Raw genomic sequence first — 27,139 nt, forward strand, 5'->3', positions numbered from 1 at the left:
TAAAAATTACCTAAAAAGTCGTTTGCTGAAATCCTGTCGTAGTCCCACACCTGAAGAACCAGGACTGCTGGTTCCCGGAACTCTGATTCCTCCAAAGAGAAGATGGAGTCCTTCTTTTTATACGTGATCTCTTTCTCTGTTGGGAGGTAGTCGAAGCGGAACACAAACCTCCAGTTGAAGTTGCCTTCCCCAGTCAAAGAGTTGAAGTGAACATCCGTTTCTTGTTTGTCTTTCTCCAGCCCTTTAATCCAACTGCAGGAAATAGTTAATTAGCTTCTGCCAAATTTTTAGTATAAGGACATTTGACTATATGGCTAAAGAAAGTAGAAACACTAAAGGAGACAAAGACACAGAGAGAGGATCCACATGTAGCTTCCAGGGAAGTGTATCAGTCCTATTTCAGGTACACACAACCTCTCTCTTATTTCAAAACAGATATATCTTCATGACATGTGTCTCCATATAGATATATATATTGATGGAAGCAACTAAAATAATATGCATGTAAAACCTGTAACAAAAATCAATATAATCCTTCTTTTTATACATTTAAATTCAACTCCTGCTGAACTGAACAGGCCATAAACATGAAGAAAAGGGAAAACCTAAGAAGCTGATTGAGAGCCAATGTCCAACTCATATTCAATACAAAAACTGTATATATATCATTAAAAATAAACTAAAGGATAGAGTTGGGATTAGGACTGTAACCACTCCTCTCTTCAATTCTTTTTCATCCCCCCAAAAACCCCGTTGGCCTTGGATGGAAGCTGACAGGGAAGAGAAAATGTTGTTATAAATAGCATGGAGTAGGTGGACCTTGATCATATACAGCAAGGCAACCTTAAGTCAGGGTACACAGTTTGTCTTTTATTTCTAGCTATCTAAAATTTGCCACAGCTACGCACCTTTTTACATAGATGTCACTGGAGGTTTCTCCTGTTATTGGATTGACATCATCAAGAACCACGTCATCTGTGTTCCAGATGATAACACGTAGCTCGTAACTAGGGGGGAAATGTGGAAAACAATAACTGGTTAAAACACAGTTTCTTTCTTTGCAAATACTGAACATTAACACTTCCACAAAAAAAACAGCTTCCTACACTTAGGCTTAGATTCTAAGCCACAACACAAGTGTGCCAAATGGCTCATGTAGAAAGTATGGAAACCCTAGTTTTTTGACACAAGGATTTTCTTGAGACATTTCTTTAAAATCTGTAATTTTACTACATAGAACAGGGGTGAGCAAAGTGTAGTATAAGGCGCTAAAATGGCCATCAGAGCTGTTTATATGGGACAGAAGGCAAGGACAGCCAACAACATTATTTTTGTTCCAGAATGCCTCTCAATGCACTAGAGGTTGTGAAGAGCATTTCCAAATGCTTAGGGGTCGCCACACCCCTCCAGAACTCAAAATATTTTTAGAAATACAGAAAGACCCCTGCTTCCACAAGGAATATATTCCTAATAGATCTGTATTGCAAACATACATTTATTTTGGTGGATTCACTGCATAAAGTTTTTCAGACTAAAATGGAAAATATGCAGCTGCCTGTATTTTCCGGTGTTTACAAATTAGCTGTGATAGGCAAAGTGAAAACTCATGGCTCATATGCAATCCCTGTATTAGTATTAAGTTATAGGTATCTAAAGAACCATATGCAGTCCCCATTGCCAAACAGTATAGGAGAGGGAGAAGGTCGCAACACTTGCATGAATTGGGGCAACTGGTGGATTTGTTGCTTGGAAAATAGCACATTCACTCTTGGTTTTATGCCTACTCTTTCCATAGCTGCACACTGAAGGAGCTCTTTTGTTTGGATAGGCTTCAGCATTGGCAAAAATTTTTCTACAACCTGGAAAACTCACAGCTTCAGCACTGAGAGAATTGGAGCCTATCGCAACAGAAGCATAATTGAAAGTGCTGGAGCCTATTCCAATGGAAGCAGTATTGAGAGAGCTGGAGCCTATCCCAACAAAAGAAGGATTGGGAGAGCTGAAGCCTATCCCAACAGAAGCAGCACTGAAAGTGCTGAAGCCTATCCAAGTAGAAGCAGCATTGAGAGAGCTGGAGCCTATCCCAACGAATGCAGGATTGGGAGAGCCGGCACCTATCCCAACGGATGCAGGATTGAAAGTGTTGAAGCCTATCCCATCAGAATCAGCATTGAGAAAACGAGAGTCTATCCCAACCTGGAGCAATAGTGGAAGAAGCAGCTGTAAAACCAAAGGAGAAGGCACTGTCCTACAACAGAAGATGTACTGACAGCCCTGCTATGAGGGACTCCTGTTCCTCTTCGCAGTAACCCTTACCTGATTGGGAGCCGTGGTTTGATGTTGACCGGAGGTGGTGCAGGGACATCATTTGGAAACATGTCAATCCACATATGGAGAGAGCCCTGGGGAAAGGAACAGAAAAAGGTGTCCTGAACTTTACCAGAAAAAACGTGTCCTGAACTTTACCAGAAACTGGCTTCATCAAATGCAGTCACAGGAGGGTGGGCTCGGGCTGTGGCGCAGGCAGGAGAGCAAGCCAGTGCAATTAACTGCAATGAATCACTCTGACAAGGAGGTCATGAGTTCGAGCCCCGCTCGGAGCCTATGTTTGTTTGTCTTTGTTCTATGTTAACAGGCATTGAATGTTTGCCTATATGTGTAATGTGATCCGCCCTGAGTCCCCTTCGGGATGAGAAGGGCGGAATATAAATGCTGTAAATAAATAAATAAATACCAATTACCACATAGAAAAACCAGAAAGAAAGAAAAATCCCAGCATTGTTCCTCTTGTTCAGATAAAAAAACTGTGATCAAATTTGCAATCCTCTTGAGAAAATGCTCCTACTATCATGCATGGTGGATGTACAAAAAGGCTAAAGAATTTTGGAAAATAGTTCATGAAAATACACAACTAATTCAATGAACAAACTTCCCCAAAAAACCAGAAATATTTTTATTAGGCATATGAGACACAACATCAGGAACAAACGATGAGAAAATAATAACCTTCCTAACTACCGCAGCAAGGATTGTGTATGCAAGATACTGGAAGCAAAATAAGATACCCACAAGAGACGAATGGCTAGTGAAAGTCGCAGAGTTAAAAAATGTGGACAGGCTGACATTTCTCACTTCCAAACAACACGGAAAAGCAAGAAAGGAAACCGATTGGAGGCAGCTTGACAACTTCCTGACACAAAGAAAAACAGAAACCTAAGGAAATTTAAGAAAACCGACCCAACTAGAGGAATTAACACAAGAAGAAAAGATTCTGCTCTTCTAAAGGGTAAAACTGTCAAAATAGAAGACAACGGAGAATGGAGAAAACAGATTGCTGGACAATAAGACCATCAGAGTAGATCTGAAAGCAACCATTCCCCCCCAACACACACAAATCCTTTTCCCCCTTTTCTGCTTCCTTTTTCTTCTTTCTTTCTTTCTTTTTTCTTTTCTTTTCTTTTCTTTTCTTTTCTTTCATACCCTCCTTCCTCCTAACCTTCCCAGTTTTTAAGCTTCTTTTATTGTATGCAAAAATGTTCCTTAATAAAGATTATTTATAAAAAAAGAAAAAGAAAATGCTCTCTCCTTAAAAAAGATCTCCTTTTCTCTGCACTATTTTTTTACATTGGCACTTGACAGCAGTAATATGAAAGTGGGATAAAGGTAATGTGTTGCCAAGGCAACACAGCACTCTCATTTGTAATAACAGGAGCATTGGGTCACCATTGGGAACTATCAGCGCCCATGGCTTTCCTGTGATTTTATTCTATCTGCCAGACCACTAGGCAGCCAAATGTGAGTTGCCGTAAATCAGACGAGATGAATCCCAGTTCAACACAGGCATTAATACTGCCTTCACTCAAAAGCACAGAGAAAAATGCAGATGAATATGTATTAGAGAAGATTCAGCACTCCTATAATTTTGCTCAGGAGCTGATTTCAATATTGTTTTGCTTTGTTTCCAGGGCTAGGATCCAATTCATCTGCCTCTCATTTTTCTCTCAGTGACCTTGCTTTTTCTTGTGTGCATCCTTTTCCAGGCCTTGGAAGAAGATTTTTAGGATTCTTGGGGCAGCGAGGCTGCCGCAGTTAGGGCTAGATGCCAATTGTTTTGGAAGCAGAATAAACAGCTCAGTTGCCTAGTTGGATGCTGTCCAGGTGTCCTGGGACTAGTAACCCCTGTCCACATATCTACAACTTCTCAATAAGGTTCAAAATGTTTCAGGTTATTTATGCAAGGAGTGCTTGAACTGATTATTTTACTTCATATGTTCAAACTGTTAATTTTGAATAAACAGTTGACTGAGGCCTCTTCTACACTGCCATATAATCCATATAATCAAAGCAGATAATTCACATTATCTGCTTTGAACTGGATTATATGGTAGTATCGACTCGTATAACCCAGTTCAAAGCAGATAATGTGGATTATCTGCTTTGATAATCTGAATTTCATGGCAGTGTAGAAGGGGTCTATGGTATATCTACACAACATTTGATTGTGGGATTGGGTATTTTCTTATCCTATAGACCTTGTCTCAAGAAAAGGCATAGTAATTCTCACTTCGTCAGGCCTCAACAATGGATCCTGAGAAACTTGACCAGCAGGAATGCCACATACTTCCCTGAAATTGGAGTATCTGTGATGTTTCTGCTTGTTACTGTGGCCAATAGCACACCATCAATCCATGCTGCTTCCATTTGTGCTAAATCTCCCCACTTGCCTAGCATCCCACACATACTTTGCAGAAGAGCAACTTAAGAGATTTCAAAGGAAAACACATGTTGTTATAACAACTAGCTTTCACAAGACAAAGATACTGTAGTAGAAATCCACCAACATTCTGGTCTCACCTGTAGGAGACCAGGGCTGTCCGGATTGTAAAGGGATCGAACTTCCACATGTTCTGGTACTAATTTGTGTCCATACTCTGGCATTTCTTCCCAATGTTGAAGAACATACAAAGCCTTGTGTTCATCATAAGCAGACCAGGATTCATCATCCATTTCTTTCTTATCTTTTACAAAGGCTTCTATAATGCAACACAGTCAGAAAAAGTCAAGAGGGAATAAATCAATCAGATTGAATTTATGGCCCCTTCCACACAGCTGAATAAAATCCCACATTGTCTGCTATGGACTGGACTATTTGACAGTGTGGACTCAGATAACCCAGTTCAAAGCAGATATTGTGGGTTATTCTGCCTTCCTATTCTGGGTTATATGGCTATGTGGAAAGGCCCTAAATATCAAGAACACTTCACTGATCTGTACTATTTAGAGAAGTAATATGTTTGCCACTCAGTGGATTGAATTCAGATCTGGAAAGTTGCAAGAAGATAGGCCAGTTTCAGGCCTTACTGGGGTTTGTCTCAAGCAGAAAGCTTTGAAATTCATGATTTCAACCAAAAGAAATGTGCAGCTAATGATGTCAACTAAGTACTCCTTAACCAGCAGTTTCTGCAGTGGTTCTCAACCAGTGGGTCCCCAGATATTTTGGCCTTCAACTCCCAGAAATCCTAAGAGCTGGTTAACTGGCTGGAATTTCTGGGAGTTGTTGGCCAAAACACCTGGAGACCCACAGGTTGAGAACCACTGCGCCTACTGCATAGCAAATTTGGTTTGAAAGTGGGGAGAATTTCAAAAGCAGAATATCAACTTGGTGAATATATCAAAAAGACAAAGGGGGGAAATGAGATATAAAAATTCTTTAAAACAACTATGATAAAAGTTCATCTATGCAGTGAGGCCAGGCACCACATAACCATGAAAGTAAGCAATGATTCAAACTACAAGGGGGAAAAAAGATTCCACCCAAACTTTGGGAAGAACTTCCTGATGGTGAGAGCTGTCTGACGGTGGAATATGCTGCCTTGGAGTATGGAAGGTGCCCCTTCTCTGGAGGTTTGTGAGCAGAGGCTGGATGGCCATCTGTTGAGAGTGGTTTGGTTGTGTTTTCTTGCATAGCAGGGGATTGGAACAGATGGCCTTTGAAGTCTCTTCCAACTTTCTGATTCTATGATTCTACCACTACAACTACAGTACTCACAAGAAGGAGCAGAGTTATTCACCATTATATTGCAACTTGCAATCATAGTGTTACTTAGTTGTGCCTTAGCTTTTGCCACACACACACACACCCCAAAATGGTTGTAAGTAACTCATTATTTGTAACTAGTTACTCCCAAGCCCTGGTTAGAAAAATGCAACCAGCAAAATACATTACTGAAAAAAATTACATTCAAATGCATGCCCTAGTACCTTCAGGGAAAGCTTCAGGAGGGATCTTAAAAAGCTTGTTGTTTACTTTAACTTCTTCCCGTCTGTACTCAGCAGAAGGGAGTGCATTCTTCTTACACAAACTGTCCAAGATATGAGAGGGTTTGAAGGCATCCCGCCACATATTGTAGCCCTCTCTGTAAGAAATTAACAGTTTTAGACATACTAGATTCTAGAGAATGTATATTTGGATATGAAATTACGAGTATGTTTCATCTCTACGCTAGGATTCCTGTAGTGTACAGAACATCACGAATAATTTCACACTGTAAGAACTTAATAAGATACTAATTTTGTGAAAAGTAGAGAGTTAGTGCTGATTACTTAATCTCTCCAAAATAATCATTTTAAAATCCTAACCAAATGATCATATCCTTCAGTACGTACGTATCATATTGTGAGGCCAGCCCACAGTTGGCTCTGTGGTTGCTGTAGAATCGGTTCTCCAAGTCAATTTTTGTCTCCCCAATTAAATCATCAGATCCAACCAAATCATGGTCAAATACCGATATCGTGAGTTCTGATTCCACAGGAAAAGATATTGACATCTCCAACACTCTGAAAGGGGTGGGGGGAGAGAGAAATAAAATGAACACATAAATACACAACTGAAGAGACAGACGAATGGAACATAAGATTCCAAATGATATACAGCAAGTTCTAAATAATTATAATGTACTGCTGGCTACAGTAAAACTCTCCCTTTATCATATTATTGAGATTTCATGCAACCTTAGTGCACGAGAGGAGGGAATATCAGCCAGACACACGTGACGTTCTCTGGCACAGATCTTTTAACACCTTCACCTTGAGGTCATGGACTGGTTCTGTATCACATGTGATCGAGAGGTAGTCAGATGCCAGCAATTCTCTCTTTATTGATCCTTCCTTTCCAGAATCATATTTGCCAGCCATGACTCATTTGGGGAATTCTCAACTTCTCTCTCCTCTCTGTTACAAGTTCATTTCTAACCCATTAGACTTGCCATCCAACACTCCTTTATGTCAGGATATATCCTATATCAGGGGCTGGAAACCTGTGACTACAGATGCTATTGTGCTCTAGTTTCCATTCACTCTAGTTAGATTGGCTAATGGTAAGTCATGGTGAGAGTCCTACACCAAAACTGGGTGGACAGATGGTTCCCCCCCCCCCCCTTGCCATTAAGCATCACCCCTTGTTTTTTGAATACTAGAGGGATTGCAACTAGTGTTAGAAACAGAAATCCTTGACATTTTCATCTACAAGTACAAAAGGGTCTAGTACAGTGGTTCTCAACCTTTTTTGGCCATATCCCACCTAAGCATCTCAAAAATCCTGATGTCCCCACCTCCTCTGATGATGTATAATTCTTTTTATCCAAAAAGTGAACTCTTGCTCACATGGAGGAAGCGTAAAAGACCATAAACTTGGTCTATACAAGCTTCCAAAGAACATGGCATCCATGAAAAAGAAAAATATAAGAACAAACTGATTTGAGTAGATAATCTGCATCAAATTCAGGGTAAATTCAGTGTCCAACTTCATTGTGTGTATTTGGTGAGAATGTAGTGTTAAAAGAACACAAACAGGAGTGATGATGTTTGACTAACTTGAATGAAAGTTGACTAACTTTTCTGTGCTCATGCTCTCTCTAGTTCACTCTATGCTCTCACCACTCCCTCTTTATTAACGGGCTTCCCCCCTCTCCATTGTCACCAGCTAACCACCGTAGACATTCTGATTTTAATTTTTAAAACGTGTATGTCACAATATATATTTATATATTGTACAGGCGGCCCCTAGAACCATAAGAAATAAAAAAAACATTGTTAATAACTCAGTCTCAAATTTCCCCCTTTAAAAATAAAATTGCCCTCCTGTGGCATGTGTGTTCCACATTTGGAACCAGGGGCCTAGTGTCAACTATATATAGTTTCAGCAAGAAGCAATGCAGATAAGGCAAAATAATTTCCTTACTCCCCAAAAACTGGATTGAGCTGCTTTGGGATATATCTGTCCTTGGTATCTTTCTGTTGTTGCCCGATTTTGACAACAAGATAGGGATCTGCCTTTCCATTGGGATCTGCTGGAGTCAGATTAGTTGCCTAAAACACATAACAGTTGAGACTATAATGTTGTCAGGATGGAAAATTATACAGCAGCTATAAAACAGAATCAATCCACAGATTTGTCTGGAAATGCAATCATAAAACCAAAGGTCATCAATGCCAAATAGAGAATGGATTAGCAATGAGACACTGTCCTCCAACCCCCCTTGAAGCACAGTTATTGGGAGAGAAATTAGTAGCAACTTAAACAGAAAAGTCGTCATGCTTATAATTTCAATGACAGAGAACATGCCTTGAAGATGAATCTTGCCACAGTTCAAGGAATAGGTCAATAAAGATAATACAATCTTGATTGTCAGGATCTGGGTTGGCAAGATGACCCTAAAGCCAAAGTTTTAAGTCTCAAAAATCACTAACATACTTACTTTGACAATATAGATACGAACAAGGACCTTGATGGGTCTGTTTCTGGGGATGCCTTGGGAGATTTTGTGCTCTGCTTCTGCCTCTTCAGCCCGATAGACTAAGAATGATCCCTGAAACAGCAAGAATATGTCCAGCTGTGTTATATTTCTTTGCAAAGTTGTATTCTGAATTGGCCTTTTCATGTATCAACTCTGTATTAATCTGTGGTTCTATTCTGTATCAATTATTTTACAATATTGTAAAAAAAATCAAGAAGTTATATACTTTATTTTCTTATACTGGTAATTCATTTTCTTCTTTCCTTTTTTTTTAAAGTCACTGCATTCTTATGGTACTGGAATTAAATATGGCTCAAAGTAATAATTACCTTGTATTTGCCCACAAAATTATCCTCATCATTTCCATCTTCATCTTCAGTTGCTTTTCCACGATGAAGTGGAAAAATACATAGCCAATCTTCAAAGTTGTCAAATTCATTTTCTAGTTCGGAATTATAGATCTGAAATAAGAAGCATGCTTACTGTAAAGTTTTCCTGTCATATCAACTGTAATTTCCCATATTTTCTTCTTATATTTAATTCCCGCCTGATCTAACTGCTTATAATTCCTTTGCAGCCACTCTACAACCACCTCTGCTAATTTAACACTTCATACATCTGATGCTTTAGTTTTTCATAAAAGCTCAAAGCATATGAGGTTTGTTCAACATTTGACTTTTTGAAGTGCAAGAGCCATGCATTCTCTGCAATAGCAGAAATACAAATCATATGATATATCAGGCAGTCAGATCTCATCTCAGTGTGCTTTACTGCATTTTCTAGACATGGAGAAGAAAGGCAGGCTTAAAAGGGTATCATTAATATTGATTGTGTGATGATAGCATGAGCAAGTGGTGAAATAATAATAATAATTTGGAAATAATAGACATTGACAAAATCACGATCTGCCAACTGCAAAAGGCCACCCTACTGGGATCTGCATGCATCATCTGAAAATACATCACACAGTCCTAAACGCTTGGGAAGTGTTCGACTTGTGATTTTGTGATACGAAATCCAGCATATCTATCTTGTTTGCTGTGTCATACAACGTCGTTGTGTCGTTAATAATAATAATAATAATAATAATAATAATAATAATAATACTTGATTGGCACACTGGATGCAGTGCCTAAAGACCTTGGCCTGCATTTGAAAACAATCAGCACTGACAAAATTACTATTTGTCAGCTGAAAAGGCCACCCTACTCGGATCTGCACACATTATTCGCCGACACATCACATAGTCCTAGATACTTGGGAAGTGTCTGACATGGGATCCAATACAAAAGCCAGTGTGTACTGATCTTGTTGTGTATCAAATATTATTATTATTATTATTATTATTATTATTATTATTATTATTATTATTATTTTCTACCAGCCTTTCCTCACGGCCCCCATGCCTTCCCTAACATATGTAAAACAACAAGCCAAAATACCCAAATGAATGTTCTTGGTTTGAAAAATGAATACATTATTTGCATAATATCAAATTGGAGAAGTAAAATATTGCAAATCCAGTCTCACTGATATTAATAAGACTTAGCCTTGTCTAACTTGTGAAAGGGTTACCATCCCTGAAGTCTTACTTACCTGTAATACAGCTATAAGTTTCCTTTTCGGGCGAACTGGCTCAGTATCAACTATTTCAATATCAATGTCATCCACATCCAGGGAAGCAATGTTTAGATTCCCTCCATCTAAATAAGATGCTGATAAATTAGTAAGGTATTCTGATCTACTTAGAAAGCTATCTTTCTTACTTTTTTGTCTTTTAACTACTGGTTGGAAAATCAATAACCAGACTTATTTATACAATGACTTTTGAAAGAAGGAGTAAATGGTTTAGGGTGGTGCTAAGTGGTTTTGGGGAATGAAGAGGGATTTTGAAAGCCTGAATCAATGCTCAAACCACTGCATCATGCTGGTTCCCTCCAACATTTCACAAATTAAAAAACCTGGGACACATGTTTGACAAGTAACATCAGTGTGCAGTCAAGATGGCAAAAATTATTAATAAAGAAGAACACACAGGTTAGGAGATGCTGCCACAGTTTGCTTTTGCCTGAGCCTACTGAAAATGACAATATTCCACTTCTTCCTCTCTTTTTCTCCCTACTTAGTTAATTGAATACAAGTTTGTAGCAGAAATAAACCAAGGCCAAAGAGGAAAGTGAAAGGATGAAAAAGAAAACAGAGCATTGTAAAAACAACAAAAAAAAACACGATGACCGAGCATTAATTGGGTCTGTTCCTGCCAAACTGGAACAACTGGAGAGTATATTTACATTGCCGTATCAAGGAGAGACTGTGTTGTAATTATAATATTCATTCCTTCTGGACATGGCAAAGTTAATGGATTTTACAAAAAGCAACACTGATTTCGTTCCTGCAAAAGAAACTGAGCTGATAAAGGATTTTCCCAAATGTCAGAGAAGCGACAAATTCTTGGAACTCTTGATGAGCCACAAAGCTTTTGTCCTCGAAATCGCAGAGAGGCGGGTAAGAAATATAAATTATTACTTCTTCTTCTTATTATTATTATTATTATTATTATTATTGTAGAATAAACTCACCAGGATCATTTGGGTCATCCTCTTCTTCATCACTAATGGACTATAAAAAGACAAAGATCATTCATTAAAGTATGGCTGAGATCTAATATTCCATTATATTAACAAATGTAATAGTCTGTTACAGTAGAGTCTCACTTATCCAAGGTTCTGTATTATCCAATGCAGTTTGCCTTTTAGTAGTCAATGTTTTTGTAGTCAATTTTTCAATAAATTGCGACATTTTGGTGCTAAATTCATAAATACAGTAATTATTACATAATGTTTTTGTGTACTGAACTGCTTTTTCTATCCATTTGTTGTAAAGCATGATGTTTTGGTGCTTAATTTGTAAAATCATAACATAATTTGATGTTTAATAGGCTTTTCCTTAATCCCTCCTTATTATCCAACATTTTCACTTATCCAATGTTCCGCCGGCCCGTTTATGTTGGATAAGTGAGACTCTACTGTATTTAACTATCTTAAGAAATCTTTTTTTATCAGAACCAGCTATGTTTTACAAAATATTGCCATAATACATTCTGCAATCAGAAAACACTGATGTTGTAGGAAGGAGATAATATGTAAAAAGAAGTCCCTGTATTCTTATTCATTTTCTCTTTCCCTTATTTCAGTTATCTTGTTTTGTCAACTGCATTATATTATAAGCGTAGTTTGGCTACGTTTAGCTTCTTATCTGTGTTTTACACTGCTTCTATATATATTTTAAAATATTACAATGCTTTTACTTCAGCCTTTTCCATGCTTCTACTCCTGTAATAACTTTCCTCTCAAGACGCTTCCAGAACTCCAGTGAAGCTCTCTCCGCTCTAGCTATCCCATTCCAGACCCTAGCTTTACAATCACAGAAACAATTTTTACAGGTCTTCAAAAATCGAATTACAGTACAATGCCATAGGATGTAACAGAAATAGTAGGCATCACCTGCTTATTTAATTCCTTTAATGATTCATAGTACTTGGACCACCAATCCAGCTCTTCTTTCTCAGGCTTCTCTTCCTGAAATTCTTCTTCCTTGGGAACCAGTTGGTCAATAGGAAGTTTCTTCAGAGGGGCCTGAGTTTAAATGACAACAGAGTATATAATAAATTAAATTAAGGGCAGTTTAAAGTGGTATCAGATTGTTACAATGTGGATAACAGATAAGTACAATAACCCCTTCAGTAACCAAGGTCTCAACTACCTGCATCCAATAAAATATGACCTCTCTAGGATTTTTCTAGGTCTTCCGAGTTGATCTATAGCTTGCTTCTGCTGAAAGTTACCACAGAGTTGTCCTAGAAGACATAGCAAATTTCTAGGTCCACTATGATAACCTCTAGCAGAAGTAATTCATTTCAATAAGGTTGGTTGGTTGTTGTTGTTGTTGTTGTTGTCGTCGTCATCATCATCAATGGGTTGCTGTGCCCTGGTGGCGAAGTGTGTTAAAGCACTGAGCTGCTGAACTTGCAGACCGAAAGGTCGCAGGTTCAAATCCGGGGAGCAGAGTGAGCGCCCGCTGTTAGCTCCAGCTTCTGCCAATCTAGAAGTTCGAAAACATGCCAATGTGAGTAGATCAATAGGTACCACTCCGGCAGGAAGGTAACGGCGCTCCATGCAGTCATGCCGGCCACATGACCTTGAAGGTGTCTACGGATAACACCGGCTCTTCGGCTGAGAAATGGAGATGAGCACCAACTCCCAGAGTCAGACATGACTGGACTTTACCTTTTATGACAGGCATCCTCAGAAGTTGTGAGGTATATCACAACCTCTGAGGATGCCTGCCATAGATGTGGGCAAAACGTCAGGAGAGAATGCTTCTGGAACATGGCCATACAGCCCGGAAAACTCACAAGCAACACAGTGATTCTGGCCATGAAAGCCTTCAGCAATAAAAAATAATGTTCCTTTCTCCAAAGAAAATTTAGGACCCATTCCCTGCAGCTTTGGGGGTTGTACTGTAACTATTCTGAAAAAGAAAAATAGATGACAGTAAAATGAATGAAAATGCTCTACTCACCTTTACAAGCTTAAGGGGATTTGCTTTGCTACCGATGTCTCCAGCAACTGCACCGATGTTTATTACTGTCTGCCCGGCAGCAGCACCAATATTTATGACAGTCTTCCCAGCAGTTGCACCAAGGTTCATTACCGCTTTGGAGATGTTCGGTCGAGCTGAGGCTTTCCGCACTGAAAGAGAACCATGTAAATCATGTAGTTAATAAGTATTAGATGCTTTCCTTGGCTGCATCCTTTTCACTTTACCAACCAGCAATGCCAAGCCCCCGGACTCCAACTTTAAACAAAAATAGAGCTTACATTGAGATGCAGTCCTGACTTTACTCATCCTAAAATCCTCTCATTTAGTATATGAAGTCTGAAATGTAATCCATCATACCATTGTTTGAGAAGACATGCAAACATTGTTTAAAGGCCTTGCTATAACATCTTCTTGCACCATCCTGTTTTCAAAGACCGTTACCTTCAAATGCCTTCTCTATGTGTTTTTCAGAATCAGTTTTGCTGACCATCTCTTTATGCTTTAAAAAAATGGTTACACCTAGGAGTGATGGAGCTGCTCTAACCCAACATCATGTAGATAGTATCACACTCAGCTCATATTAAATCCCGATATATATTGACCAACCTTCTCAGTCATATTACCCCATTTAATAGGAATGTGCCCTAAATATTATCAGATTATGAGAACTTACTCTTGGATGGGCTGTCTGTTTCTTCTTCCAATTCATCGAGCTCTTTAGGAGCAAACTTCATAATGTGCGAGACTATGTGTGTTCCCACCATGACCGAGCGCCCAAAGGCTCTCTTTTCCACCACAAAGATACTGAGAGGTGGGTGCAAATACACCTGCTCTGGAAGTTCCTGTGAAAAGGACAAACAAGCAGCAGAAAGCAGATTACAGAAAATCACCAAAGCTCTTCAGAGGCAAGTTGTTTGGGTATATGTGCGTGATGTGAAGTTTCATAGGAAACAGAATGTTTAATCAAAATACAATGTAAAAACAATCCACAATTTAACTCTAGAATATCTTTAGCCATTCAGCAATAAGCAGATAGATATTCAGCCATTCCCACAATATCTTATGGGGTCAAATATCCTCAGAGAAAAAAATTATTTTTAAAAAATTATATATGTGTAGTATATACAAATTGACTTCCATCTACTTCATGGTGAAGGATATGCATTTTCAATCATCTTAATGTTATTTGATGTTTTTTCTTCAAGCGTCCCTCTTCTTTATTCCTTTAACTTCAGGGGCAGCTATGTTTCTTCTATTCCCGCTTCCCTATTCAGATGTTTTAATTTCTTTTATTTAAAAAAATATTGTTCTTCTTTTTTCTTTCTTGGTGGGGATGTGGTTTATCTATTCTGTTCTGTTCTTGATCTCATACTTATGGATTTTTTTTCAATAACATTTATTTAAAAAATATATCTTCAGAGAACGGGAACACTACTTAACCCTATTTTATTGTTGTTTGTGTAATGTGTTTTATTGGTTTTTATAATTATTTATTTTATGACTGAGTGTTTATACTGTTTATTTATTTTGTTTCATTTATTATTTCATGTTGTAAACCACCCTGAGTTCACATGGGGAGGTGGGGTGGGATATAAATAAAGTTTGACTGACTGAGTTTGATTGACAAACGTATAAGAAAACTAGTAAGATAATGATATATCTTACATGATGCCTGCCCAACTAATTTATTTTTCTTTTGTTCTGTTAAGCAGCATTTGATTTGATTCTTTGTATATCACCCACCTTTTCCCCAGCATGGGATTCAAGGTAGAAAAGATTTATCTCAACCTTTGGAAAGTGTCCCCTGATTCATACTCACCACATTAACATATTTGACAATTTCATTGAAATTTGGGTTCTCTTTGTATGTTGTAACCACTTCCGATTCTACTTTCTTCCCAGCACATTCAATGATCACCTGTGGCTGGTCAACCTCAAACAAGTTCACACGCTTCAGATCTCTCAGGCCCCAAAACAATATCTAAGGAATAGAAAGCAAAATTGTTGACTCTTATGGATATACAGGCTGGAACAGTCTACTTCTTTAAAATACATCTGTTCTCAAGACTCACAGAAATGACTTACCAAAACTCAATAACTATTGCATTCTATAGTAACAGCAGTTCACCTACACACACCTGTTGACACATTGTGGCTAAAGTACTATGGGGCAATCTAGATGGTGAATGTATGAATAAATCTGCCATTTTTATTTTGTGTCAAAAACACTGCATAAATAAATAAGTATAAAACGGATGAAGGGAGCACAAGCAGCTAAACAACTTTAGACCAAAAACAGACAACAGCGACCTCATTGTCTATAGTTTTAAGCAGTTCTTCCTCTGTGCATGAGTGTGATGACTCATGGGCCATGTAGTCCCGTTCCCAGTACTATTGTGGCAGATGAAGAGGAAAACTTGGGTTTCCCACCGTTTCAGCCAGAATTGGAGCCCTTGCACCTGCAAGATGTTTGCCCACCAGAAGTCAGCCAAACAAGCCTTGAGCAGAAATCTCCCCCATTTTCTCGCCGGGATTATTATAATCGAGATAGAGGCGCTCGGGAGGCGACTTGCAGGAGCGCCAGGATAGCTGCCAGACAATTAGCTGATTAAGTCTGTTTCCCTTGGGAAACTTTAAGGAGTCATGCATCTGGACACAGTATGGGTTTCGTTTCTTGTTCCCCAGGGAAAGTGTTCCTTGGCGGGAAAACAAGATCCTATATAGGTGTTTGCCCGCAAAGAAATCCTTGCGGAGTCAATTCGTCACCTTGTGGAGTGAGATCGTGTGTGGACTACGCTACTCCAGTCCCTTGCCTCCAGGACCAAGTTCCAAGCCTTGTTTCACGGACCTTGTTTTAGCATCAAGCTTTCCTTGTTCCACGGACCTCGCCACGGACCCTGTTCTTGCTTATTGTCTTTTGTAGCCACGTATCAAGCCTTGTTGCCAAGAATCTATTTTGCTCTCCAGCCTTGTTGCCAAGCTCCATTGGACTAAAGGACCCTGTCATTTCCCCACACTTTGCCTGGCAAAGTGTGTGTTTCGGTTATTGGATTATAACTTTGGACTCTAATATCACATATTGGACATTGTTTTCCTGGACTATATTTGACCTTTCCTGAAAGGTCTACTTCTGAACTATATTCTTCACCTGTTTTTATTGACTTTATATATTCCTTTAATAAAGATATTAGATAGATTCTGGTCTCCGTGCATGGTTATTGGTGCTCTGCAGCCTGGGTCCTGACAATGAGGGAGGAGACTGTGGGCAAGCATACAGATGCTGTGTTGTTTTTTCTGCTCCACAGTCACACAAAGTGGAGGATTCTTCTGGGTAGTGTCATTTGCCAGCTTGTCTTTTGATCTGCCCACTCCACTTCTCAGTCTGTTCAGGGACTTCCAAGTTGCCCATTCTTGGTTTGCCCCTGGAGGAAGACCCTCGTGGGGTGGGGGGGGCGTCCAGTTGGAACTGCCTGATTTTTCTGCCCATAGGGATATTCTTGCTGTTGCTGAGAAAACATTAAAAGGAGTGGTGGTTCTCATAAAACTTTTCTTTGATTTAGGTCTACTGGGAGGAGATTGATAGCTATACAGTGGGTTGCTTTCACATTGTTCAGCCTTATTTCTCCCGCAGTTAGAAGCAACCAGAAGATAACATTTCAATAAAGCTAACTGGAAAAGTTTACAGAGAACCTGGAAGCAGCTGTTTCTGATAGAGAACCTTCTACTGAAGGCTATGACTTGTTTGTAGAAGCTGTGAAAAAATCCTTGAGGCTCTCAATCCCTAGAAGCTGTTGTACAAGCTACCTACCAGACCTAATAGAAGAATTGCTAAATCAGCTACAGGAATATCTCAAATTATTTCAAGAGAATCCATACAGTGATGAAACTATAACAGCAGGCCACAAATTATCTACATCCATACCTAATGCTAAGAAAGACCACTGGAAAAAGCAAGATTCTCAGGTCTGACAGTTGTTGAGATGCCTGGATAATGATCCTCTGATCAACTGTGGATATGCAAACGTAACACCTAACCAGATAGCACATCAGCTAATTCAGAATGGGAAAACCAACTGCAGCAGAGTTGAAAATCAACAGGTCACTAGAACTTGAAACCCACCAGTTGTCATCTCCCCTAAACCTGAATGAACTCAAGAGATGCTATTAAGTGACGCATAACTGATAAAGCACCTGGCCTAGGTAACTTAATGATGGAGCAAATCAAATACTTGGGCCCCGAAGCTGAAAACTGGCTTTTGAAATTTTACAATAAATGATTGGTACACAAATTGATTCTCAGACTATGGGGGAAAACTAAGATCATTGCCATTTTAAAACCCGGAAAAGATGTCTCCAATGCCAAGAACTACTGAACAATCATTCTCTTATGTCGTCTGTATAAAATATTCTTAACTTAACTGAGTATATTGAGGAAGGCTATGAGAAAGGTTGCATTACAGGAACAGTTTTTATTGACCTTACGGCAGCCTATGACATGGTGAAACATAGGAAAATGCTGCATAAAGTTTACCATATCACTCGGGACTATGTTTTTACAAAAGCCTTCCAGCCTCTCCTAGAAAACCGTAGCTTCTGTGTGGAGTTTCTGGGCAGGAAAACTAGATGGAGGGGGCAAAATAATCTGCCATAGAACAAGAATTCAGGTTGTATGGCTTTGTGTTCTGGCTTTGTGTTTACTAACTAATGGCTGTAGATCATAATTCATCACCAGTCCATCTTCTCTCCAGAGAGGTTCCTCAAAACCCTGTGTACTCCATTTATTATTCTTCCTCAGGACACCAAGGAAATGAAAGTAACATGGGAGAAAGTGAAAGACTGAAATAGATTAATGTATCATTTTGAGATGTGCAAAACAGCAGATACAGTGGTTTTTGAGCATTGACCTATGATTTTGGAAAGCAGGATTTGATTGCCTGCCATGGAAACTGACTGGTCAGTCTTGGGTAAATCACATAATCTCAACCTCATAAGATCCCATGATAGATTCACCTTAGGGTCATCATAAGTAAGAAACTTGAAGGAACACAATAACAGTAACATCTATGACTTAATTCATTCTTAAGATCAATTTCTAAATCTATATTTTCCATAGTGGTCTGCAAGGACACGATCAGGCTAATATCTTCAAATCATTTGCTATAACTTATTTACAAGTATGTTGACATAAGTTATTGATGCCACACATCTCCCCATAGTCACTCATCTATTCAAAGAGATAAGCAATTGTACATCAAGTATAGTCTTTGTTAAGATATCTTCAGAAAGGAGAGGGAAATAAATAATTTTACCTCTATGCGGAATTCCTTAAGGATTGGTCGAATTCCATCAGGAATTATGAAACGTCCAGAACGGGGATCCCCCAAGTATTCTGGCTCCTTGGGATCTACATCATTAGGCACTGAGGGCTGGACAGTAGATGATAGTTAGACTACATGGCACCTTTTAAATTAAAGTTTTTTTTCCTTACCTAAATATAAATGTCTACATCAGTGCTCCCTTTGCTCCAACTTAGCAAATAAATTAGGATGTCTCTAATGAGTTATAGCCCTCCTTTGCTTAACAGATACTGAAGAATCATGAGATCAAAGCAACTTCAAACCACCACTGGTTTGTTTTGGATCTGTTAATCATAATCTTCTGGTTCAAAACAAGCCATAGTAGTTAATTAAAGATTTTGTGATTTGTTTGTCATTTGTGTGAAAATTTCAGTGAGGGTGCTACAAGCACAAACATAAAAATGTTTATAAATTTATGTATTAATCTGACATACCCCCCCCCACCCCAAGTTCTATTACAATCTAAGAATGAAACCTTTATTTCTAAACCGATAGATATCAGGCTTTGTATATCTGGAATTTACACTTTCCTACTCAAAAATTAATCATGATCAGATGCATGGGCATTTGTGGTTGTTGTTAAATAAAGACAGAAGATCACTTACTACATGGAGATATTACAGCAGGGCCCCCACCCAAATTAAAGTTTTCACCATAGATTTAAATAGAAGATATTTCCATAAAAATATCTTCTTGTATATACAGCTCTTCACTACACCCAAGTGCTATTCTTCTAGAAGAACATACTGGGAGGATGTTCATACCGGTATATTATGGCAAATAAATACCACCAAGAATATTTATTATTGACTGTGGATACAGAATGCTGCTGGGACATTCTCAGCCTACTAAGCTGCCATGTACCTCCTTGTAATTGTGCAATGGCAATAAGTCTCTTTACCTCTAGGTAGCCGCTATAATCCAGTTCAATCAGCTCAAAGACAGCAATTAATTCTCCAGCTGCTTTATGCCCTTTATAAATGTCAAAAAACTGGAGAGAAGGTTTGCTGTATGGCTCATCTACCAGCTTCACTAGCGGTGTAGCAAATGCTCGACCAAGGAACTCTGGCGAACCCTGTGAAGACGAAGAAAAGCCATTACATGAAAATATATCATTTCATAATGCCATTATTTCATGAGTTGTCTACAATAGCATGAGCACCTATACCTTCATCCTCACTATCTCATGATATGTAGTCTTGAAATGTCACTTTTTATTACAACCCTCAGAATCCCTCAGGTAGGATCGCCAGAATTTTTCCCAGCTGTGCCCCCAATTTAGCAATCATGGAAGGATGCCATATTTGTCACAAGAGAGAAAACATTTATAAGGAGAGACAATGGAAGTGAATAACATTATGTCACACAAATTTTGTTCCTGGGTTATAAATGCCATTTCCTAATTTGTTCTATCATAAAAACATGGAAAAATTAAATTGCCAAAACTTTGTTTTTATGAGCCAACCCATGCACATTTTGCTATAGTTTTTCAATGAATATCTCACCGAGTCTCGAACAATACAACATAGTTTGTGGCAGCCACAAAAATGAAGTTTTAACATAACTACTTTCAAAGTAAGGACCACACAATTAAACAGGAAACTTGGTAACTTGTTTATATTTTGTGACTTACAAATTTATTGTAATCAAAGATATTGACAACAGCAATTGGAGTCTCTGTCTTCAAGTCCTCTTTCTTTCCATCGATAATGAGCTGGTCGTATACAAGTAATTCGTTCCACATCGGGCTAAGTGTTTCTTCCAAAACCTGCATGAAAAATGAATAAAATCATTGATAAGCAGAATTGTTTATCAAATCAAATCCTCCAGCAGCAGCAAGGGTGTCTCTCTGGGCAGCTAAACCTGGCAATCCCAACTGGATGGCCCCCCATGAGGGTCTTCCTCCAGGGGCAAACCAAGAATGGGCAACATGGAAGTCCCTAAACAGACTTAGAAGCGGATCAAAAGACAATCTGGCAAGATGGCACTACCTGGAGGAATCCTCCACCTTGTGTGACTGTGGAGCAGAACAAACAACTCCGCATATGTATGCTTGCCCACAATGCCCTGCCTCATGTACGGAGGAGGAGTTGTTTAAAGCTACGGACAATGCGGTTGCTGTTGCCCGCTTTTGGTCCAAAACTATTTAGTTGCTTGTGATTTTCTTTTTTCCCCCCCCATCATTTTGAAATGTATTTGTCGTGAAATGCTTTTGACACGAAATAAATAAAAGCAGAATTGTTAAAATGACTACTTTAAATCCAAAGTAGTTGCATGCAACATGCAATCATGTGTGTCTTTCCATTAACCTTTAAAAAAAAACACAAAAGTAGCCTTAGGGGGCTGTGGATAAGGATCAATCCAAAACAAAACATTTAAAAAATTTAAGCTAGACAAATAGTCCTGCATTTAAAAAAATCATAACACTAATGATTCACTTTTCCTCTGAAGGAGAACTAAAAGGATAGGTGTTAAAAACAAGTTGGGAAGAGAATCTTGTCTTTTCCAGGACTGAGACCCAAGAAGATTTACACCATTTAAAACAAAATACAGTTAAATATTGTTACAAGCCAAAAACCAAAAGCTTACATCTGTATCTGGTCTCTCTAAGAGTTTGGCAAAAAAAGGTTTTCACGTTTAAAGAAAAAGCCATCCCAGCCTCCTTATAGACCATTTAAAAGCCCCAGAGAGCCATCAAAAATCCCTTTTGGAGAGGAGTGCAATGGTAAATTGCAACTTGTTTCTTTGCAATGAATAGTATGTGATCATTTCGCTCTACATTTGGGGGCTAAAATGAGGGGACATCTTGAGAAAATCTTTTCTCGATTTCAGGCTGTTTTGAAAACAATGTGACCTAGTCACTCTGAAAAATGAATAATGCTTTTCAAAAGTTATAATAATAGGTTCCCTTTTTCAGTCTGAAATGAGAAATGGAAATTATTCCTTAAGTTCTGAGCAGGACACCCAACCTTCAGTATTTATTGGATGTTCAAAATGCTTACTCATAATTGTCCTGGAAATACACTTACACTAGAAGTCTGGCACTGGGTTGAAAACACCACTCTTGCAAAAGGATCAGAAAGGCCATTTTCATCCGCAGGGAGAATCCCCCGGGCCTGGTACAAATGGGCTCGCAGCTGAAAGTAACTGAAGTCTGCAAAAACATGGCAAGGCCATTAACCTTTCAAATATATAGCACAATGTATGATACACATAGATTTCAGTGAGCATTAGTTATGTTTCTGTGACTTGCTTACAGCAAACTAGAATTAGAGATATGTTTAGTTATATGTAGTAATAAAGACCAAAACGGTACAGAGGTAAAAATTCCTCCTATTTGCTCACTCAAATCTCCTTGCGGGGTACAAATAAACATAATAATAACAATGTGTTGGACTCATTAGACAGTGCAGCCAACATTTCCAGGCTTGCATTAACAAAACAGCAACAGCAGCATCATATGACAAGACTATGGGTACAGACTGCACTATTATAGCAGTTTGATGCCACTTTGTGCAATGGTACTATCCAACAAAAGAACTAGTTAAATACCAAGATACAAATAGCCCATCCTGCTCTATTACTATTATTAGTGATGGGGCAACAGTAAACACTTTCTGTACAATACATAAATGTAGAGAAACTACTTGTAAATATGCACAAACACAATTTTCTGAAACTTGTACCACCAACAAAACCTTGTTGCCTTCTTTCACACAAAAATTGAAAATTTCCTGTTGTATCTTACAAAGATTAAGAAATGAAGAAAACATTTACAGCTCTATATTCTATACATTCATTGTTATTTCAAACATGTAGGACTTTTATTTTGGGACATAAAGCCATTATTTACGACCAACTTTCTTTGATCTTAAGCTAGAATTCTAGAACATCTGGATCAGCCCCAGATCTCATCTTGGACTTTTGAAGCTGAGGGCATGCAGCAATGGAGAATGATCTATTTCTGAGTGCAACCAACTTACCATCCCTATTGAGCTGACTGGGTGGAAGGTACCTCGGGATCCTTGCAGCCTGTTGTGCCTGATCGTAGATTGGTTTGAACTCCTCTGGTAGCTCTGCAGTGCTATTCTTCACATATTTTGTTACTCCGAGCCACATGTAGATTTCCAGTTTTGCAAAGATCTCTCCAGTTCGTGAGCCTGGAACCTTTAAGTCCCAAAGAGCATTTTCAATCATCAGAAGCATTCTGAGAATAGGAGCTGCTACTTTACTAAAATATTGAAATGCATTCTGCTCTTTTATATTTACTTCACCTTCCTTTAGCTTTAGGTACTAGTGAATAAAAGATTATATCTACCTTTAGAAAGATAGTCTGGATCTTCGCACAATCTTTTCCTTTTTCTTCTTCTACTACTGCATAAAGGATGTTCTGTGCAGGGATCCTTGTGTATGCGACACGCTTGTTGTTGCTAAACATCCATATCAGGACATCAGGGATAGTACACTGAGGCTAAAAGAAAGAGTAGAAGATTTCAAATATTTCAAACCTTCTGCTAGACACTATGATAATGGAAGGGAAAGAAGGAGTGGAAATCAAGGAAAGTACAACTGATAATGTAGGAACTATGGGTTATTAGAAAAGACTGGTAGCTACAGTATGCAGACAAATATTTCTATCTCTGGTCATTTCATGCACTATATTGATATCTTCCAGTTTATGAAATATCATCTGGAAATTCTCACATAATTTGCATATTTTTCTCCACCACCATAGGACCTTGGAGCCCCTGGTGGCACAGCAGATTAAACTGCTGAGCTGCTGAACTTGCTGACCGAAAGGTCAGTGGTTCAAATCCAGGGAGTGGGGTGAGCTCCTGCTGTTAGCCACAACTTCTGCAAACCTAGCAGTTGGAAAACATGCAAATGTGAGATTAATAGGTACTGCTCCATGCAATCATGCCGGCCACATGATCTTGGAGATGTCTATGGACAATGCCAGCTCTTCGGCTTAGAAATGGAGATGAGCATCAACCCCCAGAGTTGGATACAACTAGACTTAATGTCAGGGAAAACCTTTCCCTTTCCCTTACTGTAAGACACAGAACTAGGATTTTGTATCATTTATAAATATCAATTAAATAGGCAGATCTATTAAAGTGGAATCAGAGCTAGTATAGTACAGCCTAGGCCAAGCCTGCACACCTATAAGCATCTCATATACCTCTTTAGCCAGGAAGCGCAGCTTTGACAAAATTGTCTTTGCCTCGTTGACTTTCTCCTTGACGTTGGTACGAGTGAGTCGCCTTCGTATGCGGAGTCCCTGTTTTGCGTACAGGATCTGAACATACAGAAAACACACACACATGTACACATCATCTTCAAACCAGTATCACACTGGGGACAATAATGAATTCTCATGTTTCAAACATGTAACGTCCCTCCATTTTCCTAACAAATACCACTGCCTAGTCTCAAAACTGCTTTATTATAATCATTAGCAACATGGATTTTGATTGCTATCAGCGTTCATGTTTGTTCAACAGTGGAAAGAATTTTGGAAATGTCTGGCTCATAATAAATTTGAACTTAGGAATTAGATATATCAAGTTAGAAGAAGAATGGAATGCACAAAGGGAACATGCAGGAAAAATAATACACAATGACAACTAGGAGGATATACAGGTAGCAAGGGCCAAAGGAGGAAAAAATGAGAAAGAGGGGAGAACACAACATGGAATGTTGTGGAACATCCACAATATTCAGGAATGGGAAGCAATTGTACTTCTTGGTAACTTTGGGCTTTGACAGGCCTTTTGATTATATGGGAAGCAACACCCTCATATTTTCAAGACAATGCCAGCAACTATTTTGCTACTCTATGACCACTAATAACTTTAGTGGTTCTTTCTCATCACAAGCTTCTCAGTATGCAAGTACTAGCTCCAAAAAGAAAAAAACAAAGCAAAGCCATAGATATTTGCAGAGATCCAGAGCTTGAAAAAGTTACTTCCCAAATCCCCCACCATGGCTAGAGAGAAATCTTCCCAAATTTGGTATGGTCACAAAGAAATTCTGGAAATGCTGAACTTTATATTAGAAGTTAAAGATTGGGTACCCTTGCTGTTTAAATTCCCATTTGCTCCTGAAAAATGAAACCAAGTGTCCAACTGGAGGTAATAAGATGTAGAAACTGTGTAATCTTCCTGATGTTATTAAAGTGCAACTCTCAGCAGCCCAAGCTATTAAACTAATGGTAAAGAATAATGGGAACAGCAATTCAACAAATCTGGAGAGCTGCACAGTTCCTGACATACAATGATCTATGCAATGCAACCTGACTTACAACATTCTGTGGGAGAGATTTCATCCGGCATCGATCAAGGTTATTTGGACGAGTCATTGGCTTTTTATCCGCATTGAGAGAATACTGCCTGCAATGAAAGAGACTGTGAGTTCTGGTACTATGACTGAAGACACATATTTCATGGGCTAAAAATGGACAGAGTTCAATTACCATTTTTAAGAGCACTGTGGAAGTGTCTCCTCTATAAGAAATAAAATGAAACAAATAATGGACTATGTGAGCATGTCAAACTAAACACTGGAAGGAAAAGTCATTGCAACAATGGATTGATGTTCTGCATTTCCTCTCTGAAGTTGTGGATGTTCTCTGAAGATAGGACCTGTTTTTTATTTTGATAGTTGGTTTAATTTCTCAGTGCATATTGCCAATGGTTTCATCTGACTCAATCCCAAGAGTGGAGAACTTCACTCCATCAATTTTTGCTGGATTTCATCCCCCTTCATTTTCAGGCAGTATAGCAAATGATTTTGCTGGATTTCATCCCCCTTCATTTTCAGGCAGTATAGCAAATGATTTGGTAAATTGTAGTCCAACAATGTTTGGAGAGATACACATTGCCCACCCTTTTGATACTCCATATCATGCAGTTCTCTCCTTTCTATTTATCACATAGTATGTTCACATAGTAGATTTCTAAAATACTTAGTAAAATGCAGAATGTTATTTAAATTTTGATCAACAAATGCAGTACAATATGCACTAAGGCTTCTCTATGTTGATTTTTGCACAGTAACCTGTGTGATGTACTTGTTAGAAAATTGTTGTGATGTTCAGATTAGACTCCTTTATAGAGCTCACTGGGCATGCTCAACCAAGCGACTATTTCTTAACAGCTCACAAAAATGTTGTGAGGGTAAAAACCAGGAAATACTTCCTTGTTTATTGTACAGAGATCCTTGGAGAAGCATGTAAAGAAAATAAATAAATGCAACAGCCTGCTTCCAAGATGTTTCTACACAAACAGATGATAGACCCAACTGCTAAAGTCACAATTGCCATAATGGAGTTGCTATGAATGTCATGCTACAAAAAAAAAAACAAACCCAAGACCATCTTCAAGCATTGACATCTGATCTGTTATATCTTATTAGGCTGACAAGTCTTGCTCCTAAGAATAATGGTCAAGAAAATGACATCAAAATTCTAGAAGAGAGATAGCTTTTATCCTATGTCATATATCCTTTTCCTCTTTTTTTCCTTTTAGGAAAATAAGAATTGTACTGGATCAAACCAAAGTGTACTCCTTCAACTCTGTTATTACAATGATGTCAGAAAGATAGACAGATAGATAGATATGATCATGTCTACATCAGCTAGAGATGTACTAAATATCGTGGAAAAGATTATCATAGCGTAATGGTTATTTAAGACATTTAAAGAGCTTTGCACTATATTGCTGTCTGCCTACAGGGAATTCTCATCTGGGTTCTCAGATTCTATACCTTTACAAAGAACTCTGAGTGCCTAGATCTGAATCCAAGAATATTCTCACTTGAAGCTTTGGTAATGTTCTTTTGCGACTATCCAGTCTCAAACTACAGCTGATGTGTGTGACTGACACAGAAGAAGCTCAAGTGGCAGCATGAGACAATGATGTGTTTCAATGAAAGTTCAATAGAGATGCACTAACCTACATCCAGCTACAAATTCCTCCAGAACTTGCCGAAGCCTTTCATCTGCTTTTGATTTTGGTCTCCTCAACAGCTTTTCCACATCTTCTAGTCCATGTTCCTGTTATGACAAATACAATGCTGAGATCCCAGATGCCAAAAGCAAGCTGTGTTCTTTTATGGTTTTAAAGAAGTTGTTTATTAATACAGTAGAGTCTCACTTATCCAACACTCGCTTATCCAACGTTCTGGATTATCCAACGCATATTTGTAGTCAATGTTTTCAATATATTGTGATATTTTGGTGCTAAATTCATAAATACAGTAATTACTACATAGCATTACTGCGTATTGAACTACTTTTTCTGCCAAATTTATTGTAAAACATGATGTTTTGGTGCTTCATTTGTAAAATCATAACCTAATTTGATGTTTAATAGGCTTTTCCTT

At 38.5% G+C, this 27,139-nt stretch overlaps 1 protein-coding gene across 1 annotated transcript in view; it reads right to left on the reverse strand.

Annotated features, from left to right (window-relative positions):
• LOC100558674 (fer-1-like protein 4) overlaps window positions 1–27,139 on the reverse strand; it is a 78,590-nt gene that overhangs the window by 7,178 nt on the left and 44,273 nt on the right. Inside the window, exons 19-42 of the mRNA XM_062978751.1 lie at window positions 26,710–26,810; window positions 25,059–25,146; window positions 23,937–24,053; window positions 23,073–23,225; window positions 22,738–22,921; window positions 21,784–21,908; window positions 20,388–20,522; window positions 19,656–19,829; window positions 18,707–18,823; window positions 15,217–15,378; window positions 14,071–14,239; window positions 13,377–13,546; window positions 12,299–12,430; window positions 11,375–11,414; window positions 10,392–10,498; window positions 9,125–9,256; window positions 8,757–8,867; window positions 8,240–8,367; window positions 6,667–6,837; window positions 6,262–6,416; window positions 4,855–5,033; window positions 2,317–2,402; window positions 909–1,007; window positions 11–252 (exon numbers count right to left, since the gene is read on the reverse strand). Of these exons, the coding sequence (XP_062834821.1) occupies window positions 11–252; window positions 909–1,007; window positions 2,317–2,402; window positions 4,855–5,033; window positions 6,262–6,416; window positions 6,667–6,837; window positions 8,240–8,367; window positions 8,757–8,867; window positions 9,125–9,256; window positions 10,392–10,498; window positions 11,375–11,414; window positions 12,299–12,430; window positions 13,377–13,546; window positions 14,071–14,239; window positions 15,217–15,378; window positions 18,707–18,823; window positions 19,656–19,829; window positions 20,388–20,522; window positions 21,784–21,908; window positions 22,738–22,921; window positions 23,073–23,225; window positions 23,937–24,053; window positions 25,059–25,146; window positions 26,710–26,810 (3,277 nt within the window). The remainder of the gene's footprint in view (window positions 1–10; window positions 253–908; window positions 1,008–2,316; window positions 2,403–4,854; window positions 5,034–6,261; window positions 6,417–6,666; window positions 6,838–8,239; window positions 8,368–8,756; window positions 8,868–9,124; window positions 9,257–10,391; window positions 10,499–11,374; window positions 11,415–12,298; window positions 12,431–13,376; window positions 13,547–14,070; window positions 14,240–15,216; window positions 15,379–18,706; window positions 18,824–19,655; window positions 19,830–20,387; window positions 20,523–21,783; window positions 21,909–22,737; window positions 22,922–23,072; window positions 23,226–23,936; window positions 24,054–25,058; window positions 25,147–26,709; window positions 26,811–27,139) is intronic.

Source organism: Anolis carolinensis, chromosome 4 (assembly GCF_035594765.1).
Source record: "Anolis carolinensis isolate JA03-04 chromosome 4, rAnoCar3.1.pri, whole genome shotgun sequence".
In the NCBI taxonomy this organism is placed as follows: domain Eukaryota; kingdom Metazoa; phylum Chordata; class Lepidosauria; order Squamata; family Dactyloidae; genus Anolis; species Anolis carolinensis.